The sequence below is a fragment of the Theobroma cacao genome, chromosome 3, assembly GCF_053813885.1.
Source record: "Theobroma cacao isolate CCN51 chromosome 3, ASM5381388v1, whole genome shotgun sequence".
In the NCBI taxonomy this organism is placed as follows: Eukaryota; Viridiplantae; Streptophyta; class Magnoliopsida; order Malvales; family Malvaceae; genus Theobroma; species Theobroma cacao.
In genome coordinates, this window is record NC_142641.1 from 349,605 (window position 1) to 366,071 (window position 16,467).

The 16,467-nt window shown below is 36.9% G+C and overlaps 4 protein-coding genes across 5 annotated transcripts; 3 read left to right on the forward strand and 1 right to left on the reverse strand.

Moving 5' to 3' along the window:
- Positions 1-211: 211 nt before the first annotated feature.
- LOC18603840 (Calmodulin binding protein-like protein) lies at positions 212-6,289 on the forward strand. Of its 2 annotated transcripts, XM_007036052.3 has the most exons (8): positions 212-698; positions 1,587-1,665; positions 3,180-3,232; positions 3,350-3,840; positions 4,333-4,493; positions 5,141-5,347; positions 5,448-5,724; positions 5,806-6,289. In XM_007036052.3, exons 1-8 carry the CDS (start codon positions 526-528, stop codon positions 6,051-6,053), a joined length of 1,689 nt encoding a protein of 562 aa, XP_007036114.3. In that variant the 5' UTR covers positions 212-525; the 3' UTR covers positions 6,054-6,289. The 2 variants fall into 2 exon arrangements, with proteins under 2 accessions (XP_007036114.3, XP_017973099.2); XM_018117610.2 differs by having other exon boundaries at positions 213-698; positions 5,448-6,289.
- Positions 6,290-6,508: 219 nt separating this feature from the next.
- LOC18603841 (UDP-glycosyltransferase 74B1-like) lies at positions 6,509-9,633 on the forward strand. The gene is made up of 2 exons (XM_007036053.3): positions 6,509-7,296; positions 8,751-9,633. The coding sequence occupies exons 1-2, from the start codon at positions 6,661-6,663 to the stop codon at positions 9,483-9,485; spliced, it is 1,371 nt and encodes a 456-aa protein (XP_007036115.3). The 5' UTR covers positions 6,509-6,660; the 3' UTR covers positions 9,486-9,633.
- A 361-nt stretch (positions 9,634-9,994) lies between these two features.
- LOC18603842 (Putative thiol-disulfide oxidoreductase DCC) lies at positions 9,995-13,202 on the reverse strand. Its single transcript, XM_018117611.2, is given in 10 exon segments — positions 9,995-10,310; positions 10,994-11,040; positions 11,393-11,453; positions 11,599-11,664; positions 12,233-12,289; positions 12,441-12,548; positions 12,662-12,816; positions 13,025-13,055; positions 13,057-13,124; positions 13,127-13,202. Coding segments are annotated over 10 exon segments (690 nt in total). The 5' UTR covers positions 13,185-13,202; the 3' UTR covers positions 9,995-10,271.
- Positions 13,203-13,435: 233 nt separating this feature from the next.
- LOC18603844 (succinate dehydrogenase subunit 7A, mitochondrial) lies at positions 13,436-15,701 on the forward strand. Its single transcript, XM_007036057.3, has 4 exons — positions 13,436-13,595; positions 13,717-13,785; positions 14,320-14,422; positions 15,420-15,701. The coding sequence occupies exons 1-4, from the start codon at positions 13,539-13,541 to the stop codon at positions 15,500-15,502; spliced, it is 312 nt and encodes a 103-aa protein (XP_007036119.1). The 5' UTR covers positions 13,436-13,538; the 3' UTR covers positions 15,503-15,701.
- Positions 15,702-16,467: the final 766 nt, after the last annotated feature.

Consider the following 16,467-nt stretch of genomic DNA (forward strand, 5'->3'; position numbering starts at 1 on the left):
AACCAAAGCAAAGCCACTCTACAATGACAATGATTCATAGAGAAGATTAGTCAAGTTACACGGTTAGATTAGATAGGAACAAACAAAGGAAAACTACGCGTTGGCCCATGCGGGACCCACCTCCGACCCGGCTTTTTTTTGTTTTCCTAGGCCTAAACGCGCTTTGTCGGGCCCCACATTGGGACAAAAATCCTCTCTTACAGAAACACAACAACCTTTGCAGTTAAACTCAAAGGAAAGAGAGGAAAGAGAAGAAAGAAGGAAAGATGATGGAGCATTTTCACGGCGAAGAAGCATCCCAGACACAGCCAAATTCAGACAATGGATAGGAAAGTGAGATGGGAAAAAGGGTTTTAAGTGCTGGGGTGCTTTTGTTTTTTTTTTTTCTTTTTGGTCCTTTGGATTTTACTCATTGATTGGCATTTATTAATGAATGAATAGTATATATACTCTTGCTGGTTTCATTTTTTCATTCAAAGTGCCGCATGTTGGGTTCTTTGGCTGTTGTTGTCTTGGTTTTTGTTAATGAACCTCATTGTTGCCCACCATCAAAATCGCTTAGCTTTTGGGGTGTTTTTGTTGTCGGAGTTCATAGTCATAATGTCGCAGAAGAGGCCCCAGGAAGATGGAAAGGTTCGACCATCAGAGGGGAATAGTCCTGATCAAGATAAACGTAGAAGGGTTCCTGCCTTGAGAAAGTACACACCTTTACTTTCTTAACTGAAAGTTTTCTTTTTTCTTTGTTAATTGATGTTTATAAATCGAAACGAAATAAGTGAGTAAGAAATGAATTGGGTTTTGCTTATTTGGTAAAATTTATTAGTGAATGTGGTTGGTTGTTCCTCATGATTTATGACAAAAGAAAAGAAATGAATTTGCTTGTTTACTGGTTGGATTGAAGGTCTTGGTTAATGTGCTTTGCATGTGTTTAATATGATTGAAATTCTTAATTTGAAGTGAATAGATGGGTGGATACTTGAATTTGGTTTATTACTTGCTTAGTAAAGTTGTTGTTGTTAAAATATGTCTTGGCAGTTTCTAATGTGATTAAAGGTCTTCTGCTAATGTTGAAACTAATTGAATGTGCTTTGCACTTATGGACTTCATTTTGTTGCAATTTATTGTTGCCGACTTCCAGGAGCATTTTTATTCAATTTGGTTATGGTTTTCGTCTTCAGAATGGTAGGCTAGGATAGTAAAAGATTGTCTAAAGTTGTTATGTCACATGTATATGCTTTATCAATAGTGTTGGGGAGCCAAGGTGGCAAGGTGATTTTGCTATCTTACCATGGAGAGTTGAGTTGGCACTAGCTTTTGTTTTCCAAAAAGAAATAGTTGATTTTTTAATTGAGGATGCTAAATATGAGAAATTGTATGCATGGTCATTTTCATGGTCAAAAATAGTGGTTGTGCTCTTGACGTTGGACATGGAGTGAGTTTGCTTCAATATATTTTCATTGTCTATGTAGTTGAATCTCCCTTATGCCTATCTATGTTTTGTGATGATTGTAATTATAGTTCATGTAAACTTATGCATCATTAATCGTGTCTCTTTTGGTTGCTAATCTGTTTGTAAACTTTGCTAGTGTGGTTCACGAGGTGATGAAGATGCAATCAATTCAGCATTGGCTTGAGCCAGTTTTGGAGCCGTTGATTCGTAGGGTGGTATGTGCCCTCTTTTGATCATGTTACTTCTGCAATACTTCTATATTTTTTTGTTCTTTGTTCCCCAAGAACAAGTTTAGAATTTTTATTAACATTGTTGAGAGAGTGTTCATGAGCTTGGCTTTCTTTTCAGCACTTTTATCCATTAAAATCTTGTCATACTATCTCTTGTAACAATAAAGTTAGAGCTGTATGTTTATTTTACATCTTAGCATTTATAAGCACTTCAATGTCACACCAAAGGTTGTAAACACAGGGGAAGGTGCCTCTCTCAAGAATTGAAATCGTAATTACCATGTCCTGTTTTCTTTACTTCATGGTGACATTTACTTTTAGCAATTAGGTTTAGCCTAGGTGCTCAGACAAGGGAGTGAGTCTTAGATATGGGTATGTGTCCAACATTGACGCGGAATGTTTTTTTTTTAGTTCTCCTTATATTTGAAGTTAGTGCTAAACTTCATACCCATATCCATAAGATATGTGTTGGACATGGGCACTTAAGGAAAAACAATGAGTCAGAGTAACATAGAGTGTAGCACTAACTGTCTCCTACAACTTCATGGTGTTTGTGCCTGCTCTGGTGGTACTCTCAAATTCTCAATCATATGACGGCAGTAGATAGTCCCTGTTAAGTTGTTCAGCTTCAGGGTGGCTTGATACGTTTATAGGCTTTAACAACTTTGAAAACTGATTGCAAGAACTTTAAGATTATTGCATATTGTCAATTGTTCTCTTTATTCTTCTGAGATCCTAACATAAGTCCAGATTTTATCACTTAAGTCAAGAATGTGATCTTTAATTTTTAAACTATGATGGATTGAAGATGGAATATCTTTGTTAAGATATCATTTGAAGTATATAATCAAGCATCTGACTCAATTGTAGCCATTAAGACTTGTTGGACCACGTGCTCCTTAACGAGTTATAGCAAAATAGGTTGTGACTTTGGAACATATTTCCTCTACTTAGCTGTCTTTTTCTTTCTTTATTTTGCACGAGTTCTCAGATAAGATACCAAGGATGATAAAACAAAACTGAAGGTGCAAACTAAATTTGTCATAGTAAACGGACATTTGGCCCGTTTAAAATGTTTGAACCCTGATACTTGACTCTAAGTTTGTCATACAAATGTGTCTTGTATGTTTTTCAGTGCAACAAATTCTTTTGGCATCTTCAGTCAGCCTTTTTATGCAGGTTTTTAATGAATAAGTCTTTGGTGCACTGAATGTTATATCAATTCTATCATTTTTGCTTCAAGGGCTGGACGTGCTATCAAATAGAGTTGTGCTTTCTTTTTTCCAAAGTTCTTGGTATTTCTATGTAAATGCCCATGTTATGGTGTCAGGCATCTAGTGTCTAGGTTTGTGAGAAAAATGGAGCAAAAACTTATATTCATATCTATTGGTGGCAGGCTCCCATATCTTTTAGCTGTTCTTCTTTCTGCGTACTACTTTTTAAAAACTAATTGAATGTGTTAGGAAATGGATGTAAATCACTGGTCCTATGTTTTGTAGGTCAGAGAGGAAGTTGAGGTGGCTCTTCGAAAGCATTTGAACAATATGAAAAGGTAAGAATTCTATTGAAAGAAGGATGAAAAAAGTATGAACTATAAATACTTTCTGCCCAGAAAACTTTGTTAACTTCACTGTATACTAAACCATGTGTTTCTCTTGTTTGTGTTTAGGAATGGTGGGAAAGAGGTAAATTCCACCGAATCAAGAAGTTTACAACTCCAATTCTTAAACAATCTGTCCCTTCCTGTGTTCACTGGAGCTCGAATTGAGGCAGAAGAATGTTCTGCCATAAAGGTGGCTATAGTTGATGCCCTTACTGGACAAATAGTTACCTCTGGCCCTGAGTCATCTGCCAAAGTAGAAGTTGTAGTCCTTGAGGGAGATTTTGATGGTGATGAGGGGGACAATTGGACACTTGAAGAGTTTAAGAATAACATTGTAAGAGAGAGAGAAGGAAAGAAACCTCTTCTTACTGGAGATGCATTTCTAACTCTCACAGAGGGCATCGGCTTAGTGGGTGAGATTTCATTTACAGATAATTCAAGCTGGACAAGAAGCCGCCGTTTTAGACTTGGTGCAAGAGTTGTGGATGGCTCTAATGGAACTAGAGTAAGAGAAGCAAAGACAGAATCCTTCATTGTCAGGGATCATCGTGGTGAATGTAAGTACATAATTATTTAACTATTTTTTATGAGTATTATCTAATTATTGTATAGCATACTTCTGCTTGGTTTAAGATCTAAAATGTTTTCAGGCTCAGAAATTGGATGCTTGTCACTTTGAGTGGTGATGGTTACTGCAACATTGAAAGCTTAAAATATAAATTTTGATGTTGCTGTAATTTTACATTTTATGCTTTTATGACAAGTCCAAAAGAAATGATGTTACCAAGATATTGAACATATTCTATATATTGTTTTCTGTCTAATTTTCTCCACCTTTAATCTCATCTTGACTTGCAAAGAGCAAAATTGGCTTTTAAATTCCAAACACACGAGAAATGAGGAAGTTGTTATTTGGAATTGTTGAAAGTTTAGATTGCCTTTTTGTTTTTTGGTTTTCTTCTTTATAATTTGTATATGCATTGGCATGTGGGTTTTTATGAGAAATGGATTGATGATACTCTGTTTCAACTCTTGATTTTGGGTTGCAGTGTACAAGAAGCATCATCCTCCCTCTCTGTCTGACGAAGTATGGAGATTAGAGAAAATTGGAAAAGATGGGGCTTTCCATAAGCGCTTGAGTCGAGAAAATATTAACACTGTAAAGGATTTCTTGACCATGCTCTATGTAGACCCTCCAAGGCTCCGACATGTGAGACTCTACTGCTTTATCTTTCACTTTGTACACTGCTTAAAATTTTTAATGAAGGTTCCAGTTTCTTTACCATCTTCTTTGTTCAAATGCCTGCTTTTATTGGCAATAGAACATAAGAAAATTAAAAAGAAGACAACTGATTCAACTGCTTAATTGCCCCTAATGTGTTAGAAGGCGCTCTTTGCTGTTACAAGCTTCAAAATACTCTGGTGTTTAATTAATTTTAAGCCAGTCTGTAAATTTAAGCATCTTTGGGTATCTTCCGAAAAGGATTCGTATTAGCAATGTTGTAGGTTTATATCATGAAGAATTCATGTCTGAACAAGTTCCTTGGTTGGACATGTACAACACAATCTTGAGTACCATTTAACCTTCCAGCTTTGCATTTTACTGTCTAGGACCCTATGTCTGCATTCATCTTTAATTTTTACTACACTGCACCCCAGGATATTTTTTCATCAGTAATAAGGATGTAAATCGGAAGTTTAACATGTAACCTACCATTGGTGAGATCCATGCTTTGTCTAAGTCTCACCAGGTTTCATGTGGACTTTTCATCAACAACCACTTTAACTGCTTTGAGTTAGGATTTATGATGTCAGACGGAAATATCAAGCAATATTTGTCTCTTGGGATGTGTGCAGATCCTTGGCACCGGTATGTCTGCTAAGATGTGGGAAGTCACTGTGGAGCATGCTCGGACATGCGTGCTTGATAAGAGGATGTACTTGTACTGCCCTCCTGGTTCTCAACAGAAATCTGGTGTGGCCTTCAACATTGTGGGACAAGTGACAGGACTACTTTCAGAATGCCAGTATGTTACAATTGATAAGCTGTCAGAAACTGAGAAGGCACACTTCCTTTGTCTCATCTGATTTCTTTGTTTCTTTTTATTTCTTTATTTCTTTACTTTTGTCATTAATGGCTTCTAATTATCTGCTTCACCATCAGATTGAAGCTCAAAACTTGGTAATTTCTGCATTTGAGCGCTGGGAAGAAGTTTTCTCTTTTGATGATGAAGCCTCTCTCATTGGTGAATCTTCAAATTTGGCTAATATTCCTTACACAAGCTCAGCCAAGACAGAGATTCCTAATGGTAGCAAGTTTTTGGCTTCTCAAAAGATGGGTGGATTTGATTATGCTCAACCAAGTGCTTCTTCTCCAGATATCATTTCAACCATCTATTCAGTTGGGGGTATGAGTGGCTTGGACGACTATGCTCTGCATGGTATTGAAAACATGGGTCTTAGATATGACCAAACTTTGAGTTATCCAGGCCAAGTCACTAATTCCCTGATCTGTGACACAGATATTACTCAAACTTTCTGTGATGAGGATCATCTTCGATTTTTTGATAGTGATCTTCAGACCCCGGGCCTTGGTTTGGAATCACAAGCTGATCTACAAACTGCCGTTGATGGATTCCTTTTGCAACGTACTGTTGCTGTTCAAGCACAGAGGAGATGGACAAAGGTTTTCAGTGTGCTGAAATGGTTCTCTATAAAAAGAAGAGTTAAGGAAAAATTTCGAGGTGTGAGATATAGCAATGGACTGTAATAATTTTTTTTACAGGTACAGTTGCAAAGAGTAGTGCTAGCCGAGTGCTGCCCAGTTAAATTTTGTATGCAGTTGTAGATTTCAACAATTTGGAAGTATCCCTAGGTGTAGATACAGCTGCTAGTTTATGAATCCTTGTTCTTGTTGGATATCAGAAAATGTACCCCTTTGTATCATATTAAACTGTAAATATATAGCTGCACTTCACAGAGTTAGGCAGATTTTTTGTTGTAAAATTATAGTTGCTTCAGGAGAGTGAAGTGAGATCTGCCATGCATGGAGAAAAATGATATGCGTTTGTTTGATTAAAGGGAACCTGCATTCTTATCTATCCTATATGACTTTTGATCATCAGCAGCAGTTTTGAATGGTAGGTTAGGACAAAATGTTGATAAAATTACTTGGCTCATGCTATTTCCCGAAGTTAGGTTCATTTCTTGACCGCCAATCCAAATGTCTAAAGAGGGACCAATTTTTCACAATGAGCTACCGGCCTACCATTTTCAATCGTGACTCTTTAAAAAGGCCTCATCGAGCATAGCCCTCAAATTTAGCATTCCTTATATTGTTCTGATTAAGCAAAGCAAAATCTGGGGAAGAAAGAAAAATGCAAAACCAGAGAGTCCATGTCTTGGTGGTCGCATACCCTGCCCAAGGCCACTTGAATCCCCTCATCCAGTTCGCTAAACGTTTAGCTTCCAAAGGAGTCAAGGCCACAGTAGCAGCCACTCCCTACACCATCAATTCCATCCATCCAAACAGTATTACCGTCGAACCAATCTCAGATGGCTTCGATGAAGGAGGCTTCAAGCAAGCTCCAAGTGTAGAAGCCTACTTGGAGTCCTTCAAAACAGTTGGATCAAGAACTTTGGCAGAGCTGATAGCGAAGTTCAACAACTCAGGGGAACCAGTTAGTTGCGTTGTCTATGATTCATTGCTGTTTTGGGCTGTTGATGTAGCTAAAGAGTTTGGCATCCGTGCAGCTATGATGTTGACAAACTCAGCTTCCGTGTGCTCTTTGTATTGGCAAATCAATCAAGGGCGCTTGGCTTTGCCTTTGGACCAAGAAACTTTAGCAGCATCAGTGCCTGGCCTGCCTTCTCTGAGCTTTTCCGACATGCCAAGTTTTCTTGCTCACCCTACAAGTCAGTCTGCTTATTTAGCACTGATCATGGACAAAATCAGAACTCTGGGTAGAAATGATTGGGTCTTTTGTAACTCCTTTGAAGAACTGGAAAGTGAGGTAACTACCCAGATTATCCTTTTTGTTCACAGCTTTTATAGCTAAATGAAACATACTCACTCTAGAAGTAATATGGCTGTAGACAGAGACTACCAGGTGATGATTATCTGAACAAACGGTTCTGACAAGTGACAACTAAGGGAAATAGAAAAAATGCTAAAGCTCTAATATCTAAACCTCAAACATCATGAATTTGTGAATACTATTCATGGATTTTCATCAAAACGTTGGGATATAGTATATATACATGATAAAGTCTGCTTTTAGAAACTTAGATTCTTTATGTGGATAAGATTCCAATCAGTTTTCATGATGACTGTAGATATTATATTTTTGTTAATACTGTTACTCTAAAAAATTATGTTACAACATAATGTTGTACAGAAAACAACCAAAACAAATGAAGTGTTACTTTACGTAGAATAACCAAAACAAGTGGATCGTTACTTCATGCAGAATAACCAAAACAAGTGAATCGTTACTTCACGCAGAACAAGTAAAGCGTTACTTCACGCAGAATAAGTGAATTACTACTTAAAGCAGGACAATTAGAAAAAATAAAGTATTACTCCATATGGAACAACTAATACAAGTAGAATAGCCACTTTGAATATAATAATCGCTTCACTTGGATGACAGTGAAAGTAACTCAGAATAAGTGACAGGGTTCATGGGTTACTTTCATCTTGAGATGTTTTAGAGAGTTTGGCCTGGTGGCTCAGATATGGAGGTAGATAAAAGGTCTTCCTCTTAACCATTTCCTGAAATACAAGTGTTTCACTCTCTTACCTTGTTCTCGTATACTTATTCATGTACAACTTATTCTCTTGTACTTATTCTCGTACAGCTTCTTCTCTTGTACCTATTCTTGTACACCTCTTCTCTATTACCTTTACTTGAGAACAAGTCTTACTACATCCAATTATAGTAACGGTTACTTACATTAATATTCTTCATAATAATATCATTCATTAGGCGCATTAAAGCCTATTCTTATGTAACCGCCACTTTTAGCACTATATATAGAGCCTCACAATTCATTTGGGGGACTTTTCTCTCCCCCTCCAAACTAACACATTCTCAACTTGAGAGCTTCTCTCTCTAAATTCTCTCTCTAATTATCTTGTACTCTCTAAGTCTCTTTAAGTCTCTTCTTATTGTCTTCCACCTGCTACAACACTTAGTACTTCAGGAACTGCTTCAATCTTCCTCTTTGTCGCCTCTGGCACATCTCTTTACGCTTCTTCTCCCTATCACAAAAACCACCCTTTACAATGACCAAGCCAGGTTAAGGAGTTTGTTAGTTGTCACATCAAAGTCGAACATTTTGATTCATATAACACAGAATGATCCATTTAATTACTATTTCCACAACCACTTGATTTTCGGTTACAAGAATTTCAAGATCATCAAGTTTTTCTCATTTTTGTTCATTGCTTTGCTATGTGAAAAAGCTAGTCAAGGCTCTGAAGGAACTTTGGCCTGTAATAACGATTGGCCCCTTGGTGCCATCATTCTACTTAGATCATCAAATTGAAGGAGATACAAGTTATGGGGCTAGCCTGTGGAAGCAAAATAATGACCAGTGCCTGCGATGGCTAGACTCAAAACCATTGAGATCGGTGGTGTATGTATCATTTGGAAGCATGGCAAGCATCTCAACCAGACAATTTGAAGAAATAGCATGGGGCTTGAAAGCAAGCAATATGCCCTTCCTGTGGGTTACAAAGGAGTTTGAAGACAAGCTGCTGCTTGAGTCCATCGACTCAGTTGGAGAAAGAGGGCTATTCGTTACATGGTGCAACCAGCTAGAGGTGCTGGCTCACCAAGCCGTGGGCTGCTTTGTAACACATTGCGGATGGAACTCAACGTTGGAGGGTTTGAGCCTAGGCGTGCCAATGGTGTGTGTGCCACAGTGGAGTGACCAGCCAACGAATGCTAAGTTTGTAGAAGATGTGTGGATGGTAGGAGTGAGAGCTAAAAAGGATGAAGAAGGGATTGTGAGGAGGGAAGAACTAGGGAAGTGTTTAAGGGAAGTCATGGTTGGAGAAAAAACTCGGGAGATTAAGAGTAGTGCATCAAAGTGGAGGGAGCATGCTAAGACAGCCGTTAGTGTAGGTGGGAGCTCAGATAGGAATATAGATGAGTTTATCCGAAAGCTGCTGACGGCTAAGGAGAAGAAAGCATGATTGTATCATTTCCATTAATCTATTCTGTTAGGAATAATGTCATTATCAAGATTGGTTGAAAGACAACTTCAACTTACCACTGTCATATAATTGTTATGAAGTTAAGGGAAAAGAGTGCAGAAATATTTTGGATAGCTTCCATTCAAAATGGTTTGATGGATCCTGAGGAATATTTCAACAGCTAGAGCATGAGATACTAATTGTATTTACATCTTATATGAAATTCATTAATGTAGGTGAAGATTAAATAATTCAAACAAGTAAATATTAACTCAACAGGCAGCAAGTCATCTAGCAAGAAGAGATTAGTTTCAATAGCTGTGTACTGTCCTTGCCTTGGACATGGTAATCTAGATCAAGTTCATGACGCGTAAGTCCAACGTAGAAAGAGTGAATCTGCAAGTACTCAGGGAATCAGAAAAGTCCCATCATTTTGGAAAGTAGTATTGTCTAGGCATATTCCTTAAGGTTTCACAGACCTGAAATTCACTACCAAATATCAGTGGAAATTTGCAGCAATATAGAGTAATTGAATATTGCAATTACATGAACAATATACAGAAGTTTAAAATTTTACATGTGTACTCACTGTGACCATCGCAAAAAGGACAACCTTATGTCTGTTCTTCTTTACAATAATCTTTAATAGAGATAAAAATAATGTGCTTTCTCATGTGTAAGAAGTGAAGGGTGTGAGCTCATATAAGGACAAAGTTTAGAAGAAAATGAGGAAAGAGTTACATAAGATAAGACCTTCCATCAGCAATCAGCAATTACCAGGAAACTTCACATCTTGCAAGTGGTGGTGTCAGTACATTCGTCAGCCTGTGAAAAAAGAATAAAAAGCCAAGCAAATGATTAAACATCGGTGAAACATGTGACATGACATGATACACTCATATAATAAAATTCAAACAAGAATCTCTTCTCCCCGGTTAATATATCTTTCGATTGGTTTGTCCATTTCTCGGTCTTAGAATGGTTAAAGTTTAATTAAATTTGTGACCCATCAGAATGGATTGCGAGTTGGATTTTGATACTTCATTTGACTGGGATTTTTTAAAATATACAGCAGAATAACAACAAGGACGTCCTGATGCCTAAAAATATTATAGGTTATCCACAGCATAGCATGACATTCCTGCCACAGGTATCATCAACAACAATAGTGGTTTCACACTGTGTGGTGGTCCAAGAATGTGCACATATAGGTTTAGCTTTAAAGAAGCCCGCTGTTAGAGGACTGTGGCATTTTTACTTTCCAAAGGGAGGATATAAGGTAGGAATGCCTAAAAATCTAAAAAGAGTTTATATCGGAAGGCATAACATTCATCAATTCATATATTTCAATGACATCTGTTTGTCGACATGATGTAAACAAACATACAACCGAAAACTGATTTAACTTTTGTTTGTGATTAGGTGGATGCACGTATGCTACTCAGCTCATCTATTTTGCTTTCAACATTATGAAGCCTTGGAACCTGATGTAGCTACTGTATGCATACCTTGTTCTTTCTTCGTACCTCCAAGATCTCATCTAAAGGTGGTCGGCCTGAAACAAGAACAGGAACCGCTTACATGGGAGATCCCTGTGAACCTCACAAGCCAGCATTTGATACATTTGACAGAAAAATAAAGAAAGCTAGAGAGATATAAGGTGCATTAATCCAATCTCAATGCTTTCAATTTAACAGGCAATTGATTTTGATATGTAGGTTAGGATGCTGGTGCAGCTCTGTTACCAAGGAGAAGTATCTTGTTCACTTGAAGCCAAAACTTAGATGCATAATTAATCTAGACTTGGTAACGGAAGCCAAGAACCAAGCCGAATTTCAGTTTTCTTTTTCATTCTGAATGAAACTCAGAAATTACTATACAGAATTCCTAGTGCAGCATATATTTACCTGTAATTTGAAGACGATATTTAGCCCAAACACCATAGATGGCATCAGCTATTGTTGCAATCTGAAGATGACGGCATCATATACTATTAGCCACTTGATGTACACACCCAAAAAAAATATCTGCTCTTTATCCTGAAACTACAAGTTCCAGAATGACAGTGGCAAATCAATAGAACTACAAGTGATGTAAGGAAGCATAAGCTTACAGGTTCATATTTGGTAATAGCATAAACCCATCCAAGACCAACTTGCTCATACAATTTTCTAAATGCCTGCAAGTCATCAATAGCATAAATAAAATTTAGATTGTATCTTTCTGACCACCACCATGCTCCCAAATCCAAAAGCAGAAAGCAGGTGTAACATTACGAAGATAAAAAGTCCAAAAATAAAAGAAGGAAATAAGAGGGGGAAGCCACCAGCTACAATTAAGGATATCTTAACACTAACTCTGCTCAGCTTGTGCTTAAATATAACATCTAATTTAGTAATTCAATTAAACCCTCTACTCCAAAGAAGCATCCCTTGTAAACTTGTATGCTACTTGAACACATTATAGCCTGTTTCTACATCCTAAACAGCATTTAGGACTCAAATATCGAAACAAGGCAACTTGTCAGATTAAAAGTCATACACCTTTAATTGATTTTTCTTCTTCTTCGTCTTCATTACTTTTAATCCTTTAGTTTCATTTAAATTACATTCTCAACAAGGTACAACACTAGTGGACATTCTTCTCACCACCACATTCTGCAAATTTGGCAAATACTTGCAGTACAATGTTAGAATAACAAATATGGAAAAGTTTGCAATCCAGGATTAGAGTATTGTAAGCCATACCTCAACATCCGTGACCACAGTTCCATCTGAGAGAATGGCATGAATTCTTCCCATAACCTAAACAACAAACAGAAATTTTTCAATTTTTGTACTGGTATATCAATCATTCCTTGTAACTCACACATTAGATGCCAAGCATATTTGAGAATGCCTACAAAATAACTAACTTCTCATTATCGATTAACAAACATCTACATCATGAACATACTGTTTTGTAGTCCAAATTTTGATTCTCTTCAGGAGAATAATCATCAGAACTTATGTCAACAAACTTGATAGTGCCATATTGCTTATTCCTGTCCCTTAGCATGTCGACCTGACAACATGATAAACGGAAAACACAGTGAAAAAACTAATGAAAACACCTAACATATATCATAAGCAAGAGATTATTGATCAAATTCCTACAGTAATCATTTCAGAGAATACCTCCCGCATGCAGAGCGGACAATCTCCATCATAGAGCATTTTAATCTTCCAATTTTGAGGTGATTGTTGTTCATCATCATCATCTTCTTTTGCTTTCTGGGATGATACGATGTCTGCAGTTGCTTCCTGTACTGCCCGAATCTGATACTTAAATACTGAAAAGAAAATGTGCAAAATTGATAACAAATCATTCAAATGAATTGAAAACTTACATGCATATTCAGAAAAAAAAAATGAAAAGAGAATGAAACCACAAAAAAAGAACATCAAATAGTGACCTTGCAAATATTACATGCTACACCAAACTAGAATAGATGAAACAAGTATGAATGAGGAGAAGGGCAAAAAGTGAACCAGGCTTACCAGTTTTGTAGTTTGGATAAGTTACGAATCTTTGAAGAGGATGTGAAGGGGAATGATGATGAAATCTTACTCTGAAATTTTGAGGAAATGAAAGGAGAAAAGGGGTGGCTCGTTGTCTTGCAATGCAGGCACCGGCAACAGCTGCTCCTCTCAACGCCATATTTGCTATTTGGTGGTATTGGGCTGTCTGATCATCAGTTTGTTTCTTCATCGTCAACCTTAAAAACTGCCAACTGCTAATGTTGTACACGTGGCAACCGCGTATTCACCAACATTGAAACACGTGGCAGGAACCCAAGAAGCCAACGTCAGAACCACCACAAGCCAACAAGTCAAAATAAAAGGGAGAATATCGCAATATGGAAGTTTCAAGGGGTATAACTGCAAAATGTGGAGTGAAATTATTTTAAGGGGAGGAAGGTTAAGCTTAAGCCCAATTGGCATGCTACTTCATTCGATATATCCGAGCAGCTACTCTTTTTGTTCTTCAATCTGTCTCTGAAATATCAAAGAAATGGCCTTTTTCCTTAAAAAAAGTAGCCTTGCCAATCATTTCCGATCTTCTTATCAGGTATGAATATTCATACATTTTGTTTATGTATAACAATTTCATTCTGATCTTTCTTGGCTCTTTGCTTGATTTGTTAATAGCTCTCTCTAACTCTTCGAAATTGGTTTACTGATTGAAGCAGAAAACAGAGGGTTCCCTGGCTGCGCCAAGTCGAGCACTTCACGTTGAACCGGGGGCTCGTGAAAGAGCTGTGAGTCTCCCCTTTTATGTATTTTTCCCTGTTCAATTTTCTTGACAAAAATCTGCCCTTTTTGTTTCTTTGTGGTTTCACTCTTTTAATTTTGTATCGATTGGACAAAAAAGGTTGCATTTCTAGCATCTGGGTCTGCTCCAATTGGTCTTAATTTTTAAGCGAGGTTTTTGGACTTAATAGGTTGATTTTATCCTTTTTGAATTGAGCCCATAGTAATAGATGAAATGAATAGTAGAAAGATTCTTCTTTCAAAAGATTCAAGGAGTTCGTTTGTTTCAACTCTCCTTGTTCCGGGTTTAAAATTTTTTTATGATATTTTTATGTGTAGCAACTGAGACGTTACATTGGCGAGAAAAATTGATTTGTAATTGTTGATAAATATTTAGTATAATCTACTCCTTTAGATAGTTTCCTTTACTTCTTCCAGCATGGTGAGGGTGTATTAGAGGTGACTAGTGATATTTTATATCCTTAGATGTTATACTCTTTTGCCATACTTGACATTATGTTGATAAAGAATATGCCCTGCAGCTCTTGGCAGAGGATCCTTCTCTAAGGCGATTTAAATCTTATAAGAAGAGTGTGTGGCGAGTGAAGAGAATCGGGGATGTTCTGACAGTTGTTGTTGTAGCAGGTAAGGCTAGTGTTTGCTATAAGTTGAATGAATTGGTTCATGAGTATCATTCTGCGTTTATAACTCCATAAGAAGGTGGGTTTGGTTCTCTATGATCCTGTTTGAGATGCTTTCTAGATATGCTCAAACTATGTCTCTAATATTTATAATGGTTTGCATTGCTTTTGGATAAATTTGGACATCACACTTTATCGTGTTACTCACTGGAAATCTTCTTTCTTTGTCGTTTCAGTTTTCCTTTTTCCCTTCTTTCTTGAGAGGAAAAAATGCTTGAAATAAAAAAAAAAAATCTACAAAATCATTTAAAAGCTTAACTTTGAAAGTATACAACCTATGTGGTGATGTGTCTTCACCTTGTCAATAGCTAGATATCAAGAATTCTTTGTGTTAATACACTTGGGATGGTCAGCACTGTTCTGAAAGGACATTCAGTTTCACCAATGCTGGTAGCTGCTCCCTCTTCCTCCTCCTCTCTGTCCCCTTTCTTTAATGGGGAATGTCAGAAAGCATGTTGAATCAATCTTATTTAATTTGACTTATTAGATAGCTTTGCAATTTGTAGAGCTCATTGTACTGGCCCCTGCATAAGGTTAGAAGGAAATATGATGATTACTAAATTACAGAGATTTGAGGGCTGGATACAACTTTATGAATGAGTTATGTGTCATTGTGTATAATATGATGAATGTATTCAACTCCATTTTTTGGCATGTTATCATTGAACATTGATACTTGAGTTCTTCTCATACCTTTTGTTTATATATTCTTTCTCTTTTTTTCTTTTTCTTTTTTTTTCAATTAACTCCCACTCACCCCTCTACCAAAAAAAAAAAAGGAAGAACATTATACTCCTAAACTGGCTGCTTTGTCCTTCTATGTCTGCAATTGTGCGAGAAAAGAAAAGCGAAGCTGATGGATTGCTGCTTTAGTAAGCCAAACAGTCAAGCATGGCTTGAATAAAGTTCTTGTATGATGGTATTATGTTTGTTTGTTTCAGGTTGTTGCTATGAAATTTACGTCAAGGCAGTAATGCGAGAAGAAGCCCGGAACCAGGCAAAGGCTGCTGGTGGAAGTAAATGAGGCTGTGCATGTTTTTGCTTCTGTGCCAAAAGGAAAAAGTGCATGTCTTAGTGGTTGATTTTGTTAGTTTGGCAGCAATCTTAATCCCTTAATGATTTTGCCTCATTGATAAATAAGCAAAACAAAATGTACTGTTGTGACATTCTTGAATGTAAGATTCACTAAACTAATTTCAATCAGGTTATCATCTTTCATAAAATCTTTCAATAAAATTTTTTATATCGGTTCCGATAATTGTAGAAAATTGCCTTACTTTAGGAGTTCTGGGTATGCACTGTGACATAAAGGAAACAACCTTAACTGCACTGCTGGGTGCTAGTTGGAGAGGTCAAACCCCGATATCTGATTACATTCTACGTTAGCAAATGCTTTATCATGCTTATTTTTGATATATTGCTGGAACTGGTTCTTAGGCAAGATGTAAGTCTGTAGATGTTTTCATGTGCATTCATGTGACTTAAAACTCTGAAGCAAGAATGCAGGTATCCCTGTCTCACTTTCACACATTAATCACAGTATGTCGATTGTATAGGATCATGATCTGTCGATGATAAGAGAACTGAAACAATTCTTTGTTACTTTTCTTTTTTTTCCTTCTGAGATTGAATGCGTGTAACTGTCAGACAACATCAAGAAGGTTTTAAAAAAAAAACTACCCAAAAAGAAGCAGGTTTTATCAATTTAAATTCTGTTAATTATATTCGAGCTATAACATGGTTTTTGGTAGGTTGCTACTTGCTTTCACTTAGTAGAGATGGCTTGAAATTGAATGATTCATCATGCAAGAGTAGACTAAAAATGGCTGATTTCTCATAACTGGAGTCGTTCAATTGAGTTGCTTGAATATTACAAGTACAATGTCATAATTTGGATTTTGCTTAGACATGGAAACCCAGAAATCAATCTTATTGGATTACATTGACTGGCAATTATCATTGCTGAATCTCCTTTAGTTTTGCCATCAG

What these genes read in the sequence shown, in the direction of transcription:
- LOC18603841 (XM_007036053.3), top strand. Translation starts at nt 6,661, where the DNA reads ATGCAAAACCAGAGAGTCCATGTCTTGGTGGTCGCATACCCTGCCCAA. An exon ending in TTGAAGAACTGGAAAGTGAG is followed by an intron (nt 7,297 to 8,750) that starts GTAACTACCCAG and finishes TATGTGAAAAAG; the next exon opens with CTAGTCAAGGCTCTGAAGGA.
- LOC18603844 (XM_007036057.3), top strand. Translation starts at nt 13,539, where the DNA reads ATGGCCTTTTTCCTTAAAAAAAGTAGCCTTGCCAATCATTTCCGATCT. An exon ending in ATTTCCGATCTTCTTATCAG is followed by an intron (nt 13,596 to 13,716) that starts GTATGAATATTC and finishes TGATTGAAGCAG; the next exon opens with AAAACAGAGGGTTCCCTGGC. An exon ending in CGGGGGCTCGTGAAAGAGCT is followed by an intron (nt 13,786 to 14,319) that starts GTGAGTCTCCCC and finishes TATGCCCTGCAG; the next exon opens with CTCTTGGCAGAGGATCCTTC.
- LOC18603840 (XM_018117610.2), top strand. Translation starts at nt 526, where the DNA reads ATGAACCTCATTGTTGCCCACCATCAAAATCGCTTAGCTTTTGGGGTG. An exon ending in AGCCGTTGATTCGTAGGGTG is followed by an intron (nt 1,666 to 3,179) that starts GTATGTGCCCTC and finishes TATGTTTTGTAG; the next exon opens with GTCAGAGAGGAAGTTGAGGT. An exon ending in AGCTGTCAGAAACTGAGAAG is followed by an intron (nt 5,348 to 5,447) that starts GCACACTTCCTT and finishes CTTCACCATCAG; the next exon opens with ATTGAAGCTCAAAACTTGGT.